This window comes from Carassius gibelio, chromosome B2 (assembly GCF_023724105.1).
Source record: "Carassius gibelio isolate Cgi1373 ecotype wild population from Czech Republic chromosome B2, carGib1.2-hapl.c, whole genome shotgun sequence".
Lineage (NCBI taxonomy): Eukaryota > Metazoa > Chordata > Actinopteri > Cypriniformes > Cyprinidae > Carassius > Carassius gibelio.
Genome location: NC_068397.1, coordinates 28,978,062 through 28,993,514, shown reverse-complemented (window position 1 = coordinate 28,993,514; position 15,453 = coordinate 28,978,062). Strand labels below are relative to the sequence as shown.

The 15,453-nt window shown below is 35.3% G+C and overlaps 1 protein-coding gene and 1 long non-coding RNA gene across 3 annotated transcripts in view; one reads left to right on the top strand and one right to left on the bottom strand.

The window, feature by feature from the left end:
• The first annotated feature begins 359 nt into the window (after window positions 1–359).
• Window positions 360–15,453, top strand: part of scn12aa (sodium channel, voltage gated, type XII, alpha a) — a 39,984-nt gene continuing 24,890 nt past the window's right edge. Inside the window, exons 1-10 of the mRNA XM_052549492.1 lie at window positions 360–626; window positions 1,416–1,534; window positions 3,954–4,043; window positions 5,271–5,399; window positions 8,088–8,179; window positions 8,293–8,535; window positions 8,747–8,810; window positions 14,437–14,578; window positions 14,659–14,856; window positions 15,173–15,349. Of these exons, the coding sequence (XP_052405452.1) occupies window positions 360–626; window positions 1,416–1,534; window positions 3,954–4,043; window positions 5,271–5,399; window positions 8,088–8,179; window positions 8,293–8,535; window positions 8,747–8,810; window positions 14,437–14,578; window positions 14,659–14,856; window positions 15,173–15,349 (1,521 nt within the window). The remainder of the gene's footprint in view (window positions 627–1,415; window positions 1,535–3,953; window positions 4,044–5,270; window positions 5,400–8,087; window positions 8,180–8,292; window positions 8,536–8,746; window positions 8,811–14,436; window positions 14,579–14,658; window positions 14,857–15,172; window positions 15,350–15,453) is intronic.
• On the bottom strand, window positions 1,616–15,398 carry LOC127951547 (uncharacterized). Of its 2 annotated transcripts, XR_008152665.1 has the most exons (4): window positions 14,728–15,398; window positions 11,434–11,597; window positions 10,363–10,585; window positions 1,616–2,415 (listed from the first exon to the last, which is right to left on the bottom strand). It is a non-coding gene; the product is annotated as an uncharacterized LOC127951547 (long non-coding RNA). The 2 variants fall into 2 exon arrangements; XR_008152666.1 differs by lacking the exon at window positions 1,616–2,415 and having other exon boundaries at window positions 10,308–10,585.

The following is a 15,453-nucleotide window of genomic DNA, read 5'->3' as shown; positions in this document are numbered from 1 at the left end:
GTTTTGACATTTTGCATCTTTATAACAGTCCAAAATAGTTTCTGAAGTCACATATGAAGAACACATTTATAAAGCACTCACGGACTGATGGTTGTGATCGTCTGGAGGTTTACATTGTGAACTGGGAATTTAGATGTTACAGGTCTGATCCCTGGTAAGTACATCCAGTAAACTTAAAAGTCACTGAGGGAAAAGCATCAAGCCCTTGAGAACAGCACCTACAGACTCCAGAGGGACTGAACCCGCAGACACTGGGCTGTAAACAAAGCTTCAAAGAGTGACTCTCTAATTCTTTATTTTTCTGTCTGACTCTCTCTAGCTTTGAGTAACTTTTAGTACAGGACGATCAGGATGAAAAGATGGCGACCATGCTCTTGCCAGCGGGTCCTGATGGCTTGCGACCGTACACTCGAGAGTCTCTGGCGGCCATCGAGCAGAGGATCAGCGAAGAGCGGACCGAGAACACGAAGGATAACAAGACGGATCCGGGGAACACAGAGGAGCCCAAACCCCGCGCTGACCTGGAGGCCGGGAAAGTACTGCCTCGTATCTTTGGCGACATCCCCGCAGGACTGGTCGGAGTCCCACTGGAGGACATCGACCCTTTCTACTTCAAAAATCAGAGGGTGAGTCAGTCTGAGGTCACAAACGCCCTTCAGATGTTTTAGTGCAATTTAAAGGAGGAGTATAAGTGCTGTAATTGAAGTCTAATGGATGTGAGGTTTTGGGGAAAGAAAAATAATCTTGTTAACCCCATTGGCAGATATTTGAATCTCAAATAAATGTATCTTGATTGAAGAATGTTTATATATTCGTACAGAGGAAATTTTTATTTTACAGTGTATACAGTTTAGCACCACCATACTAATACAATTGCCAGTTGAAGACTTTAACTGACCAATCAGAATCAAGTATTACAGACAGCCATGTGATTATCTACTTCTAATTGCATTAGAATTGCAATTGCATGTCTGATGCATATGATTTAAAAACAAAAATATTGGTCAATATGGTCACTGATGTATTACGATATATTGGTTTGATTGAAATATTCTACCTACTGTAACTGAACATTTACACTTTCTCTTTTAGTCTTACCTTGCCGTGTTGGATTATTTAACCATCAAACAGTTCAAAACCTACTGTTCAAAAGTTTTGGGAGACATCCATTTATTATCAATGATGAAAACAGTATTCTGCTTCATATTGTTTGTGGAAACTTTGATGAATAGGACATTTGAAAGACCAGTATTTTTTTGAAATAGAAATCAAATGAATGCATCCTTGCTGAATAAAAGTATCAATATGCTTAAAAAAAACACATTGTCCCTAAACTTTTGAACAGTATTATGTGTCTATGACAGCAGAAAAGTGACATTTGATCTGTTTTCCTTTTTTTGTCTCTCTTTTTACAGACCTTTATAGTACTAAACAAGGGAAAAGCCATCTTCCGCTTCAGTGCCACATCTGCGCTCTACATATTCACTCCATTTGATTGCATCAGAAGAATCGCCATAAGAATCCTAGTCCATTCATATCCTTCCACTGTCTCTTTCTCTATGTGTGCATGTTTATTACTTGGAGAATTACAGAGAGATTTGGTCTGTTTACAGCCGTGCTTCTGATTTGTGTTTAGCTTTGCACATATATCAGACCCTAAGACCTCAAACTTCTCTAAAAACACAGCTACACTGATTTCTTTTTTAATTTGTGAGACATTTTATAAATCTGGTTTCCAAAAGCATCATTTTAAAAGCCAGGTATTTGGCCTGGGCTAGTATACAACCACCCAGGACACCTAAATACCATATACTCTCAGAAAAAAAGGTACAAAAGCTGTCACTAGGGTGGTATCCTTTTTAGAACCTCAAGGGTGTGTATTTGTACCTTTTGAAAAGGTACAAATGACAGCTTTTGTAGCTTTTTTCTGAGGGTGTACCAAATGCAATGCACTAGCAACCATCCAAACATTAAAGTCGTTGTAGTATCATTATGGTGGCTTCTTCATGGACAAACACCACATATATTATCAGAAAATATAGCAAAAAAGCGGTTTGATTTTTCACATAAGGCCTCCTAAACTAATCATTTAGGCATCAAAATCCCAAAATCTGGCCCAACAGCACAATGATATCCAGCTGCTCACACTTTGAGGCAAATCTAAAATGCTTATCATCAGAATTCTATTGGATTTGGTCTCATTTCTGAAACAGCGCTGTAATGTTCTTCTCTGGCATTGCCAACCAAATCCGCTGAGATTCCTCTTCTAATTCCCCAAATGAAAGTGATTTGGCATCATGTGACAGCTGCACATTACAGCGCACCACATGCACAGATGTTTTGAGCGTCTGCAGTCATGATGCACGCAGGTGTCTGGTCCTGTGGCAGTCGATTCTGTGTTGAAACAATTCAGACCTATTAGGCAGAGAGAAGGACAGAGTATTTATTGTATCACAATGTCACTCCAAGTTACTGTCTTCATGCTTTACCAGTACAAATTATTATTTAATTCTACATTAAACTCTGATGACATTTCAAAGTGCGCTTTTTCTTATTTTTTAATAATAATAATAATTTTAATACTAAAAAGTATTACACTTTACTAAATGCCTTTATATACAGTGAAATGCATTATGAAATGCCACAATTAATTGTGCATTTTAATGCACCTTATACTGCAAGTGAACTTAAGGTTTAAGTTAATTGATTTTATTTATGTATTTATTTATTTTACAGGGCAACATTAGTAAGTATAATGCACTAAAACACATGAACAAACAACCAGTTTCCGACATAACAAGGAATCTGCAGACATTATAATGCATTTTAACATTGTATACAATTATTTATTAAAATATATAATGCATTATAATATAGACTATGAATACCTTTAAAATACAAAAAAGCTTAGAATAAAGTGTTAACTTTAATATTAACATACTGACATTTTACATAATTTCAAACAAGGTAACATGAATAATTATCCCATTTATTTGTTAACATTGACAATTTTTTTTAATAATTATTATTTCTATCAATTTATTATTATAACATAACTGACACTAAAATACTGTTTTGTAAGAAATATTTAATTAATCTGAAATAAAAAGCATTATCAGTTGTTTTATGCAGTATTAATATAAAATGTATTATATCCCAGCCCATATTCTACACTGAAAAAAAGAAAAGTTGTAGAAACTATTTTCAAGTTCAAATAATATTGATTTTAACATTAAAATTTGAAGTAGAAAACCTTATTTTGATTTTCTTGCTAAATGAATTTTAATAATACTTTTATATAATCTTTTAACAATTTAGATTTTCATGATTTAAGCAATTTACAAAGAAAAAAGTTTTCAAAAGTGCTAATAACATCATGATGTTAGGAGCATGGTCCATACTAAATTGTAGTTTAAAATCTATGCCGTGTCCTCTGACTGGATGTTTATTATAAGCAGTTCAGACAGGTTCAGCTATCGGATATCTTGTGTTATCCCCAAATGCCACAGGCTCTGAAAATCCCCACGCTGAGTCCATGTTCAAGCTCTATTAAAACTTCACATACAAAATACAGAAAACAGAGTGAAGGAACAGATGCTTGTCTATCACTAGGGTAAAATCCTTCCATATTTTCAGTTATGATAAACAGAAATGACATCATGAATATTATAGGCTAGCAACTTCTTTCAAAGCTTCTTTAAAGACATGACATAGACCTGGATAACAACAAAGTCCAGAAAAATCCTATAGAGTATGTACTGAAAAGTCATATTAAAACACACCAGTTTTAATTGTTTAAAAATCCATATCATTTTAATTCTACTTCCTTCGGTCAAAGTTCTAATTACTAGTCTTTATGCTTTTTGCTATCTTAATTCAGTTTGAGAAATGTAACTGTAATATTTAAGTATTTCTCAACCTTGAACTGCTGCTCATTTCCTTAACTTGTTCACTTTGTTTAGCTTGTTCATCATGTGCACAATTTTGACAAACTGTTGCTTCATGGCCATGTCAGATCCTCCGCTGTGGACCAAATACCTAGAGTGAGCAATACCATTTTTCTATTTTTAAATGATTATGCATATTTAAAAATACAGTGTACATTAGGTATTTACTTTCGCATCATTTTGGTGATCTCTATATTTATTTTAAGATATTCTTATTTGTTCACCATTAAATAATATTGAAATTTTTTTCAAAGAAGGTCACAACAAATTGTAGTTTTTTTATAATTTTTAATCAACCTGTTTGTGTTGACAAAAAATACTTAAAATAAATGCATTATTAAATACATTTTACCATAACATCACAAACGCAAAAAATAATAATTAATCATAATGATACTCATCAGAAAAACCTTAATAAATAATACAGTAATAATTTTTTTTGTATTTTTACCATAACATAGAGTAACTGACACACACACACACACAACCACACACACACACACACACACACACACACACACACACACACACACACACACACACACACACACACACAAATGATGTTTTGTAGAAAATATTGGATTAATCATCATTTTGGTGATCTCTAGAATATGTCTGTGTAGATATTAATATTTGTTTTTGAACCATTTTAAACTCGAATATATATATAAAAAATTTTCCCAACACTTCCAAAATGATGCAAGTGAAATAGGATATTTACAGAGAAATAATTGTGCATTTATTCTAATGTACATTATTGTTGACTTAATGCACAGGAACATGTAATGTTAGCATTCATAAGTGCTTCAGAATGTGTACTAAAATGCTAAAAAGACTTTCCATCTTAATTTAATGCTTTGCTAAGGTCCCGATGACCGCATTGGTAAGAGTCACATCTTAACCATTCTGCCTGCAGCATCAGGAATGCCACATTCCCATGATGTCACTTCCTGTTATGTTTTGAAGAGCTATAGCATTGCAGCTCATTCACATGGGAGCGTGACAGTGTTACATTTAAATTAAAGCTACATAACGCAGGTTTCCGGGGTCCAAGCCATGGCCTAGATTTTAACAGATGACCAGAGTTTCCATATTCACTGATTATACATCATAATACAAGGCCACGATGACCCAGCTCCAATCAAACATCATATGCATGCATGCAATATATTTCTAGTAGATTGAATCTGAGCATGCAGCATGTTATTGATTCACCACTTGCATCAAAACAATCACTGAGCGAATTTAATGCATGTTACACGACAAGTCCACAGCTAGCTACACAACTCAGTGTGAATAGTTGTTTGTTTTGTATTCATGCAGGTATACATTCACTGGCATTTACACCTTTGAGTCTCTAATAAAGATCTTGGCCAGAGGGTTTTGCGTAGAGCCCTTCACCTTCCTCCGAGACCCATGGAACTGGCTGGATTTCAGCGTTATCTCCATGGCGTGAGTTTGCCATTTGCTTTTATTAACCCCATATACTGTATCATATTTGATAGCAAATTTCTTAAAACTTGGAATGACTGTACACAGTGTTGTATACAATTTACTATATGGCTTCTGTCGTCTGATTGATTGTTTATTCTTTTTTAGCAAATAAAAGTCCTTTTAGTATCATTCTAAAAACATCCACCTTCAGCTTGGGGCGTCTTTGCCGAGAAATCATTACTGAGTTTTTATAAAATAAATGCAAGAATAACTTTTATATTGTTAGTAATATTTCAAGACAAACACTTACTTGAGCAAAGCAACTATAGGTTTACTTAATAAACCAGACATCATGTTTTTAGAAAAATCATGTGTCTAGATATTTGATTCACTGTTCCATTTATAAAAAATAAAAAATGTCCAACTATTATTGTATATGTCAGACTTGAAAGGGTTAATTGTCTCATCCCGGATAAGTACTTAAAGTACTGAGTGTTCTGAAACAATGTTCACAAATATGAAAAATGTGTCATAATTTACTCACCCTCATATCAGTCCAATCCTTGCTTTCTTCTCTGGAATATAAAATGAGAAATTTAGTTTATTGTTAATACTGCATTTTTAAATCTAAAAAGTGGACAGTGACCTATTCTACCATGTTTCATAAATGTCAAAACACCACCAGAAAGAACATTATATTAGTTCAAATTACTTATTTATTGAATTTCATGTTTTCTGAAGTAATATAATCACTTTGTGTAAACAGCAGACACTGAAATGTTTGGAAATGTTAAAGGAAGGCTCTTGTGAATATTCAGATTTGCTGTGCGTGAATCTATTTGACTGGAAATATGAACTAGGGTTTAGAAACAAAAACAGACAAACAAAGTTCTTTAAGAAGATTATATTCCCATGAGATTCAGTTATTCATGGAGCTGTCCATGGTGCTGAACACCAAACCAATGAGACCCAGGACTGCATTTGAGTGTGAGTCTAAAGAGAGAGGAACCAAGCATGATGTAAATCAAGGGATGCAGGTATCCAGATCGGGATTTGTCAGGTGACCTAAATATCCAGCATTAAAGCTCCACCAAATCAGAGGACTGGATTAACTGAAAGAGAGAGACAGACTACTGCAGGACGAACATTTCTCCTCATTAACAAACTGCTCTAGTTTGTCCTTCCAAGCTGTTTTCAAAGTTTAAATGGTTTATCTCCTCTCATGCTTTGAGCATATGAACTTTTGTCGGGTAAGAGAAACGTCAGATGTGGTCTTTCAGAAGAAACTTTGAAATTTGTGGCTCTTACAAAAATATATTAACTTTATATGATTATTTATATACTAAATATTGTCAACGGTGTGTGACAGACACCAAAATATCAACTCTGGTTGTTATTAATTAAGCAAAATGGTCAAAGCTCATAAAGCCCAGCTGATTAGATTATTGTGGTGCCCGAGGAGATGGAGTAGATTTCAAATGTCACATCCTTTGGCAAAGCCGTTAACTAGTGAAATACTGTGAGGAGAGGGAGGCGGCATATAACGATTTTTGACAAAGTTATGCTGTTTTATACAGCTTGTGTGAAATGTGATAATCACTGGGAATATTTTGAACAATAAGCAGTTAAAGTAGAAGTCTATGGGGTAATGCAGTGAGGTAAAAAATATATATAAAATTACATAGTTTCAAAACCACAAGACAACCATTGCATGTGTTAACATAAAACTAGTGTGACAAATGAATTACTTGCCTTGTCTGTTTAAAGAAGGAGTTTACACAATATGCATAAAGATATAAAAAGATGCTTTTCCAACCACAGTAACAAGGTGAATTACACAAAACTAGTTTTAGTATTATTAATATATATTATAACATACATACATTATAATAATATACATGATAGTTTTTATTCATATTTTGCTTTTATTTTTATATTTTATTTTGTTATGTGCATATGTATCAGTTTTTGTTCTTTAAACATTTCTATTTATTTCTTCAAGAATCGGCTTAAAACCCATCTTTTCCATCTTTATTTGACCATCTAACTTTAGCACTCACTATTCTAATTGTATTCTTTAAAAAAATCTAACTACCTTTCTAATCTTTTTTGTATTCTATTTTTTCAATTTTGCAATTGTGTGTGTGTGTGTTTATATATATAAGAACTCTAACACTAGGTTGCTCTATTCTTTTTCTATTCTATCTGCTTTGTTTTTATTTATTATATTATGTAAGCCCTTGCTAAGTGTACTGCATTAACCTAACTGAGACTTGTTATAGCACATGTATTTCATTGCTCTTTTGTTGATTTCGATTGCTTCCACTGTCCTCATCTGTAAGTCGCTGTGGATAAAAGCGTCTGTTAAATGAATAAATGTAAATGTATTTCTTTTTTATTGCAGTTCCTGAAGCTTCAACTTAAAATTTCAGTTAGTTGGTCGAGCAACATTTCTATTCTTTTAGTTAAATTGCTTCATCTAATATCTATTTTAATTATTTTCACTTTTTTCAATTAATAGAACATTATTTTAAATAGAGGAGAGTTCACTGTGTGTATAAGTGTGTATAAGTCTCACGTTTCTGAGGCATGAGTCAAAATGATCATAACGTTGCATGAACATAAATCAGTGCACACACTTTTTTGCACTATTTTAAAGAGCTGAGCTCTCTTGGAGATTGACTACTGTTTTTTTTTTTTTTTCAGGTATGTGACCGAGTTTGTGGACCTTGGCAATGTATCAGCATTACGGACATTCAGAGTTTTACGTGCTTTAAAAACTATATCAGTGATCCCAGGTGAGGGATGTGTTCAGTCCTGTTATCCACTTTACTTTCACACAGGCACTGGATAAGACAATTCACTTGTTCATTTGAATGTAATATTTGTTTTGTTTTGTTTGTTTCTTCAGGTTTAAAGACCATTGTCAGTGCTCTCATCCAGTCGGTTAAAAAGCTAGCGGACGTGATGATCCTCTCTGTTTTCTGTCTCAGTGTCTTCGCTCTGATTGGTCTACAGCTCTTTATGGGAATCCTACGACAGAAGTGTGTCCGTAGCCCCGCCCTCTGCATTAACTCCACCTACCCTGGCAACGGGAGCTTCGTTTGTAACAACAAGACCTGGCTTTCCATCAAGGACTTCTTAACTAACGAAGGTTCCGAATTTTAAAAAACCATAAGTACACATTACAACAATATTTAAATGTATCCTCTCAACAATCACAAGCTTCCAATTCCACGCTCTTTATGTTGAGTTAACAATAATATAACCCTGAATCATGCTTTCAGTGATTCACAACTCTCAGTCTGACAAAAGTGTCTTGCAAAAGTAATTGAGATTTATTTATTTTTTAATTGTTCCTTTAGACAATTTCTACAAAATTGAAGGATCCAAGGATGCCTTAATATGCGGATACAGCAGTGATGCTGGGTAAGCCATCCCACTGATTACATTTAGATAAATAACGTTAAATAGTGTATATAAAATGTCTAATTAATTATTTCTGTGCAAGGTGACCATGTAGATCTATTATGCTGGTTTCAGCTCAGCCTCATAGATAATCACTCAGTATGAGTGTACCATCAGATCATCAAACCCATTGTCATTAATATGAAATGAAACACAGCCATGGTGCAATAATTTCCATAAATCCTAAAAGGGATGATGATTTATCTGAGAACACACAGCACTGTCTCTGCGTGTGAGGACACTGAGCGGTCAGGATGGTGACATGTGGCTTATAATCGGAGGTCTGTGATAGTTAACCACAATGACAAAATGAGCAGCTGTCATTAGGAGAGCAAGCTTTAAAGCTTTATTATAATGTTAGGAAATGTTTAGCAAAAAATGAATAAAATTAAATTAAAATAAGAGTTTTCATACAGGTTTCCTAAAGAAGAGTTATTTAACTAAAAACTAAAAACATAAAAAAGTCATTACTTGAAACAAAATAAACTATAAAATATAATATAATCAAATAAATGAATACAATATAAATATAGAAAATAATAAAGAATATAAAAAATCATAAAAAGATTTTTCTTCATCAATTTTCATTTTAATTTTGTTTAATTTGAAGTACTAAAATAATTAGCACTAAAACTATATAGACATTTTAAAATTATATTGAGAAAAATTACAGAAATACACTACAAAATAACCAAAACATTTTATCTAAAAGTTAAAACAGAAAATATAAAAATAAAATCTGACTTAAAATATTGACAAAAGCAATAATATATTAGTGTCACTAAAATAACACACCCAAATCAAATGATCAAATAAATAAATCACAGCATTTACACTCATCAGAATGGATTAAGTTGTCGCTATATGTTACAAAACATCAACAAAAAGAAAAATGTAAAAATGCATTAACGCTTTTAAGCAACACACACACAAAAAAAACATTTTACAATATGTTCCTATAGCTGGTTTACCCAAAATGCACTACTATTAATCTAACTTCGGTGTCTTAATTTGTGGAAGAGTGATCAGTTTATACCTTTTTAACACCTGATTATTCTCTTAAATTACTGCAATTACTGCAAAGGTTTTAAATGAGCAAAAGTTCTGTTTACTTATTTAAAAAAATGTCTGCATTAAAAGAATTCCACTTTAAAAGAAGCACTGTAATGTATTCAGTTCATGAACACTGAGAGTTATTTTGTTTGTGCATAAACAATCCACACCAATAATCCACTGAATTACGAGTGAAAGTCCTTCATTGTGGGTCTCACTAACCGTTTCCACAGTGCAGAGACATAATCCTGCAAATCCCAGCAACAATGTTCAGACCGGAGCCACAGGATGATATTTGTGGTGTCAGGGCTAGTTCAAGGATTTTATTGTGCTAAATACCATCTGTGTTAATGTGAAATATTGCACTGTTATTTCTGTATTTCTGTATTTCTCAAGATTTTCAAAGTTTCACTACTTCAAACCTCATCCTATGAGCCTTTATAGCTCATATCAGCCTCACCCAGTAAGAAGAAACAATGATCCGTGTGTCTGTCTGTGATCAGGGTTTAACACTTTCAGTTCCCATCAGTGCTCTCCTCGGCTCAAGGCACACAACCCAGAGAGGATTTCCCCTCTACATTCACATCTGATCCCTCCTAAGCCCTTTTGTAGGTTTGTTAATGGCTGTTTTCACGACAACAGAACATAGTGGATTTGCACTGATCTTTTCTCTCTCCCTCTTTCTGTATGAGAAACAGACAATTAGATGTAATGAGATACAGACAGAAAACCTACAGTATATAACATTAGATGCATTAAAATCAGACCAATTAATTACTCTTGGAATGGAATTAAAGTAATAATGTGCAAAGAGAGCTTATTTGTATGGCTTAAATACGGCTTAAATTAATTTGGCTTTTCTGTTGTAAAACCACTTCTTTAGGAATTGGGGACTAATCAAAAACATGGTCAAAATGCCATTATACTGTATATAGTATTTTCAGAAAAAAAAGTCAAATGGGTAAAAATTGCATTGGTGTCTAACATCCTCCTAAACTTATTAATAAAATGTTTCCAGTTTTTATAGATTATGCTATGTGATTGGAAAGGAGAGAAGAACGATTTTGGCAAAATGTGGGTTCGTAATCAGGTCGATTGTGTCAAAAATTACAGCCACGTGCCTCATATCCTATGCCACCGTTCCTGTTGCTTGATATGCATCTTTTTTAATGTTGTCTATTCCACTAGACATTTGTGGGCGGAGCTAGTGTAAATATCCTCTGTCAACATGATGGGCTATTTGTCCCTTCAAATAAGCTAACCCATGACATTTGGTTTAATTCCAAATGTGTGCACTTATATTGCTAAAGTCTCTTCAATGCATGTCTTTGAGATTAGTTTGGTTGTTTTATAGTGTACCAAGTGAGAGTCATAAGCCTGCTCACTTATAAGATAAATAATAATTGTACACCTGTGTCTATCCCACAGTTTTATTTAACAGAAATACAAATATATGTCTGAATAGCCTGCTGTCAAATGCTTACATACTCGCAAAATTCTTCAGCAGTTGATATGAAAGGTCAGCACTTACATGTGAGTAGACAGTTCCTGAGAGACACTCTTATTACCATCGTTTCATTCTCCTCCAGGACACAGTTACTATAGAGACCTGAGCACCTCCATCCTCATGGCAACCTCAATCCTGAGACTGATGCACAGATTTAACCTGTTAACTGATGCTGAACTGGAACAGATCTACAGAAAAGAGAAAGAGAGAGGATACTTATTCAGTACTAAACCTCCACTAAAACTAGAGTTTCAGAAGATATCTCAAACTGTGCTCAGACTTGCCTAGACAGGGATCTCAGTGTCTTACAGAAAAAGTTTAATGCTCAAAGAAAGCTCTTGTTAGCTCATGGGACATAATTGAGTTCTTATGCAATATTTTAGCATCAGCTGCAGAGATAGAAAATTATATATAACTCTACTGTTCAAAAGTTTGGGGCCAACATGTTTTTTTATTAAGCTTTTATTCAGCAAGGACACATTACATGGATCAAAAGTGACAGTGAAGACATTTATAATGTTACAAAAGATTATTGTTTCAAATAAATTCAGCTTTTTAACTTTGCATTTTTACAAAAAAATGAAGCAGCACAACTTTTTTCAACATTGATAATAATCAGAAATGTTTCTTGAGCAGCAAATCAGTATATCAGAATAATTTCTGAAGATCATGTGACACTGAAGGATGGAGGAATGATGCTGAAAATACAGCTGCGCATCACAGAAATAAATTACATTTTTTATATATATTCACACAGAAAACTGTTCTTTTACCATATTACTGTTTTTATCTGCTCTGATCAAATAAATGTAGTTTTGGTGAACATAAAAGCCTTGTTTCAAAAACATGAAAAAATAAACGGACCCCAAACTTTTAACCAGTAGCGCATAAAGATATTTCAAATATAAAATTGTCATCAATTCTCATTTTAAGAGAATTTGAGGAGGATCATCAGAAATAATGTTCTAGATTTATGACACAGGTTTTATGAGCGTGGTATTGTACTGGACTGTATTATATAAACCTGTGTGTGTTTGAACACATTGTTAGGCAGATCATGGTTGCACAGCCTCTCTCTCTTTCTGCCTTTGGGCGAGAGATTTACAGATGGCCTGGTTTTGCGGCTCTGCTGTCCAGCTGTTGGCAGTTCCATTACTAAATGATCCCTCTGTCAGATTGACATGCATCTGTCCTCTGCTTGCCCTGTCACTCAAACTTAATGTCACCATAGTAACGCAGAGAAAGAGAGGGTGGACTGAGGATGGGAGGGGAAAAAATAACTGCAACTCGATACCCATCTGTTTACTTATAATCTTCCTTTTGGGCCTCAATGCATTTGACTTTGTGTGCTGTCTTACTGGAACTGAAATGGTTCTCTGTATATTTTAATATGTAATAAATACACTGCTCAAAAAAGTATAGCATCAAGTCCTGGGATATTGATCTGGTCAGTAGCAGAGGGGGTTGTTAATCACTTTCAGTTGCTTTGATGTTAATGAAATTAACAACTGGTGCACTAAATGGGAACAATGAGATGACCCCCAAAACAAAAATGGTTTTAGAGGTGGAGGGCTCTGACATTTTGTTCCCTACTCATGTTTTCTGACTGTTTCTTCAATAGTTTTGCATTTGGCTAGGGTCAGTGTCACTTCTGGAGGCATTAGGAGATACCTGAACCCTACAGAGGTTGCACAGGCAGTCCAACTCCTCCAGGATGGTACATCAATGCGTACCATTGCTAGAAGGTTTGCAATCTCAAGAGCAAGGAGGAGATTCCAGGAGACAGACAGTTACTCTAGGAGAACTGGACAGGGCTGTAGAAGGTCCTTAACCCATCAGAAGGACCAGTATCTGCTCCTTTGTGCAAGGAGGAACAGGATGAGCCACAAAATGATCCCCAGCAGGCCAGTATTGTGAATGTCTCTGATCAAAAAATCAGAGACAGACTTCATGAGGTGGCCTGAGGCCCAGTGTCCTCTAGTGGGCCCTGTGCTCACTGCCCAGCATCCTGGAGCTGGATTAGCATTTGCCATTAACACCAGAATTGGCAGGTCCGCCACTGGAGCCCTGTGCTTTTCACAGATGAGAGCAGGTTCACGCTGAGCACATCAGACAGATGTGAAAGGGTCTGGAGAAGCTGTGGAGAACGTTATGCTGCCTGTAACATCGTTCAGTAGGACCGGTCTGGTGGTGGGTCAGTGATGGTCTGGGGAGGCAAATCCATGGAAGGACGCATGCAGGCCTCTAAAGGCTAGACAATGGCACCCTGAGTGCCATTAGATATCAGGATGAAATCCTTGGACCCATTGTCAGACCCTACACTGATGCAGTGGGTCATGGGTTGGTCCTGGTGCATGACAGCCTCAGGTGGCTAGAGTATGCAGCATGAAGGAATTGATATCATTGAATGGCCCCCACACTCGCCTGACCTAAATCCAGTAAAACACCTCTGGGACATTATATTGCACCTCAGACTGTCTGAGATCCCTGGTCCAGTTCTGGGAGGAAATACCCCAGGACACCATCCGTCGTCTCAAAAGGACATTGTCAGGCATGCATACAAGTGCATGGGGGCAATACAAACTACTGATTTGCAATTAAATTTCATCAAAAAGGACTAGCCTGCTTCATCATTTTTTCACTTTGATTTTCTGGGTGTCTTTGATTTCAGCCCTCTGTAGGTTAATAATTTTCAATTCAATCAAACGATGTGGCATCATTTCGTTCCTAACACATTAGGCAGACCATATCAGTCCATTATGAAGCAGCGCAACCATTTTCAACTTTGATAATAACAAGAACGGAGCAAATCAGCATATGATTTCAGCAATGATTTCTGAAAGATCACATGACACTAAAAACCGGAGTAATGATGCTGAAAATTAAGCTTTGCATCACAGGAATAAATTACACTTTAAATATATATTAGAACAGAAAATAGTTATTTTAAACTCATGTTTATATGCTATATTCTTATATGAATCACATTGTCACTGTTAAGTGTCTTTGTGTTTCCTCCATGAACAGGAAGTGCCCTGATGGATTTGACTGTTTAAAAACAGGCCGGAACCCAAACTATGGCTACACGAGCTTTGACACCTTTGGCTGGGCTTTCCTGGCTCTCTTCAGACTGATGACACAAGACTACTGGGAAAACCTTTACCATCAGGTACGAGCCATGACACTGAAGGAATAATCATCTGTTATCTAAATATTATTACAAATGTCTTTTCTTCCTCTCCATGACAGACTTTACGGTCAGCAGGGAAGACCTACATGATTTTCTTTGTGTTGGTGATATTTCTGGGTTCGTTCTACCTGGTGAACTTGATCCTGGCTGTCGTGGCCATGGCATATGAAGAGCAAAACCAAGCCACCATCGCAGAGGCCTGGGCAAAAGAAAGAGAGTTTCAGCTGGCGATGGAACAGCTGCGCAAGGAACAGAGAGTAATTCAACTTTATAACTCGCTGTCTGAAATAATCATTAGCTGAACCTCAACTTCTTGTGGTTCTTGATACATTTTTCCATTCCTTTTACGGCTCCTAGTGGATAAAAGCAAGTAAAATTGATTGCAAACAACATTTTATGTTGATTTTGAAAGCAAATTCAAATACTGAAATTATGCTTTTTTCCCAGTACCTACATAAAATGGGTTGCATTACACTGCAAAAATATGTATATTATCAGAATACAGAATTATTAAACTCATTACATTTAATTAGGCTCAAGCACATCTGATTTTTCTGTTCTTGTTGGTATTAGGCATTAGCAAAACAGCGCAGAAAGGAGGCTGAGATGGCCCTGAATGCAGATTTATCTCCGTCACCTTTCTTACGGAAAGACTCTGTGAAATGCCGAAGTAGAACGAGATCCCACCAAACGCTTTCAGAGGAGATGGAGGACAACTTTTTTCCAAAATTTGACCCATTTGATGAAAAAGTAAGTATTATTTCACAACAGTTTTATTTAAATGTGGCTTTAAGCTATACTCAGTTCTTTTTCCAAAACACAAACAAACAAAAAAACAGTTCAGTCTCAAAAAC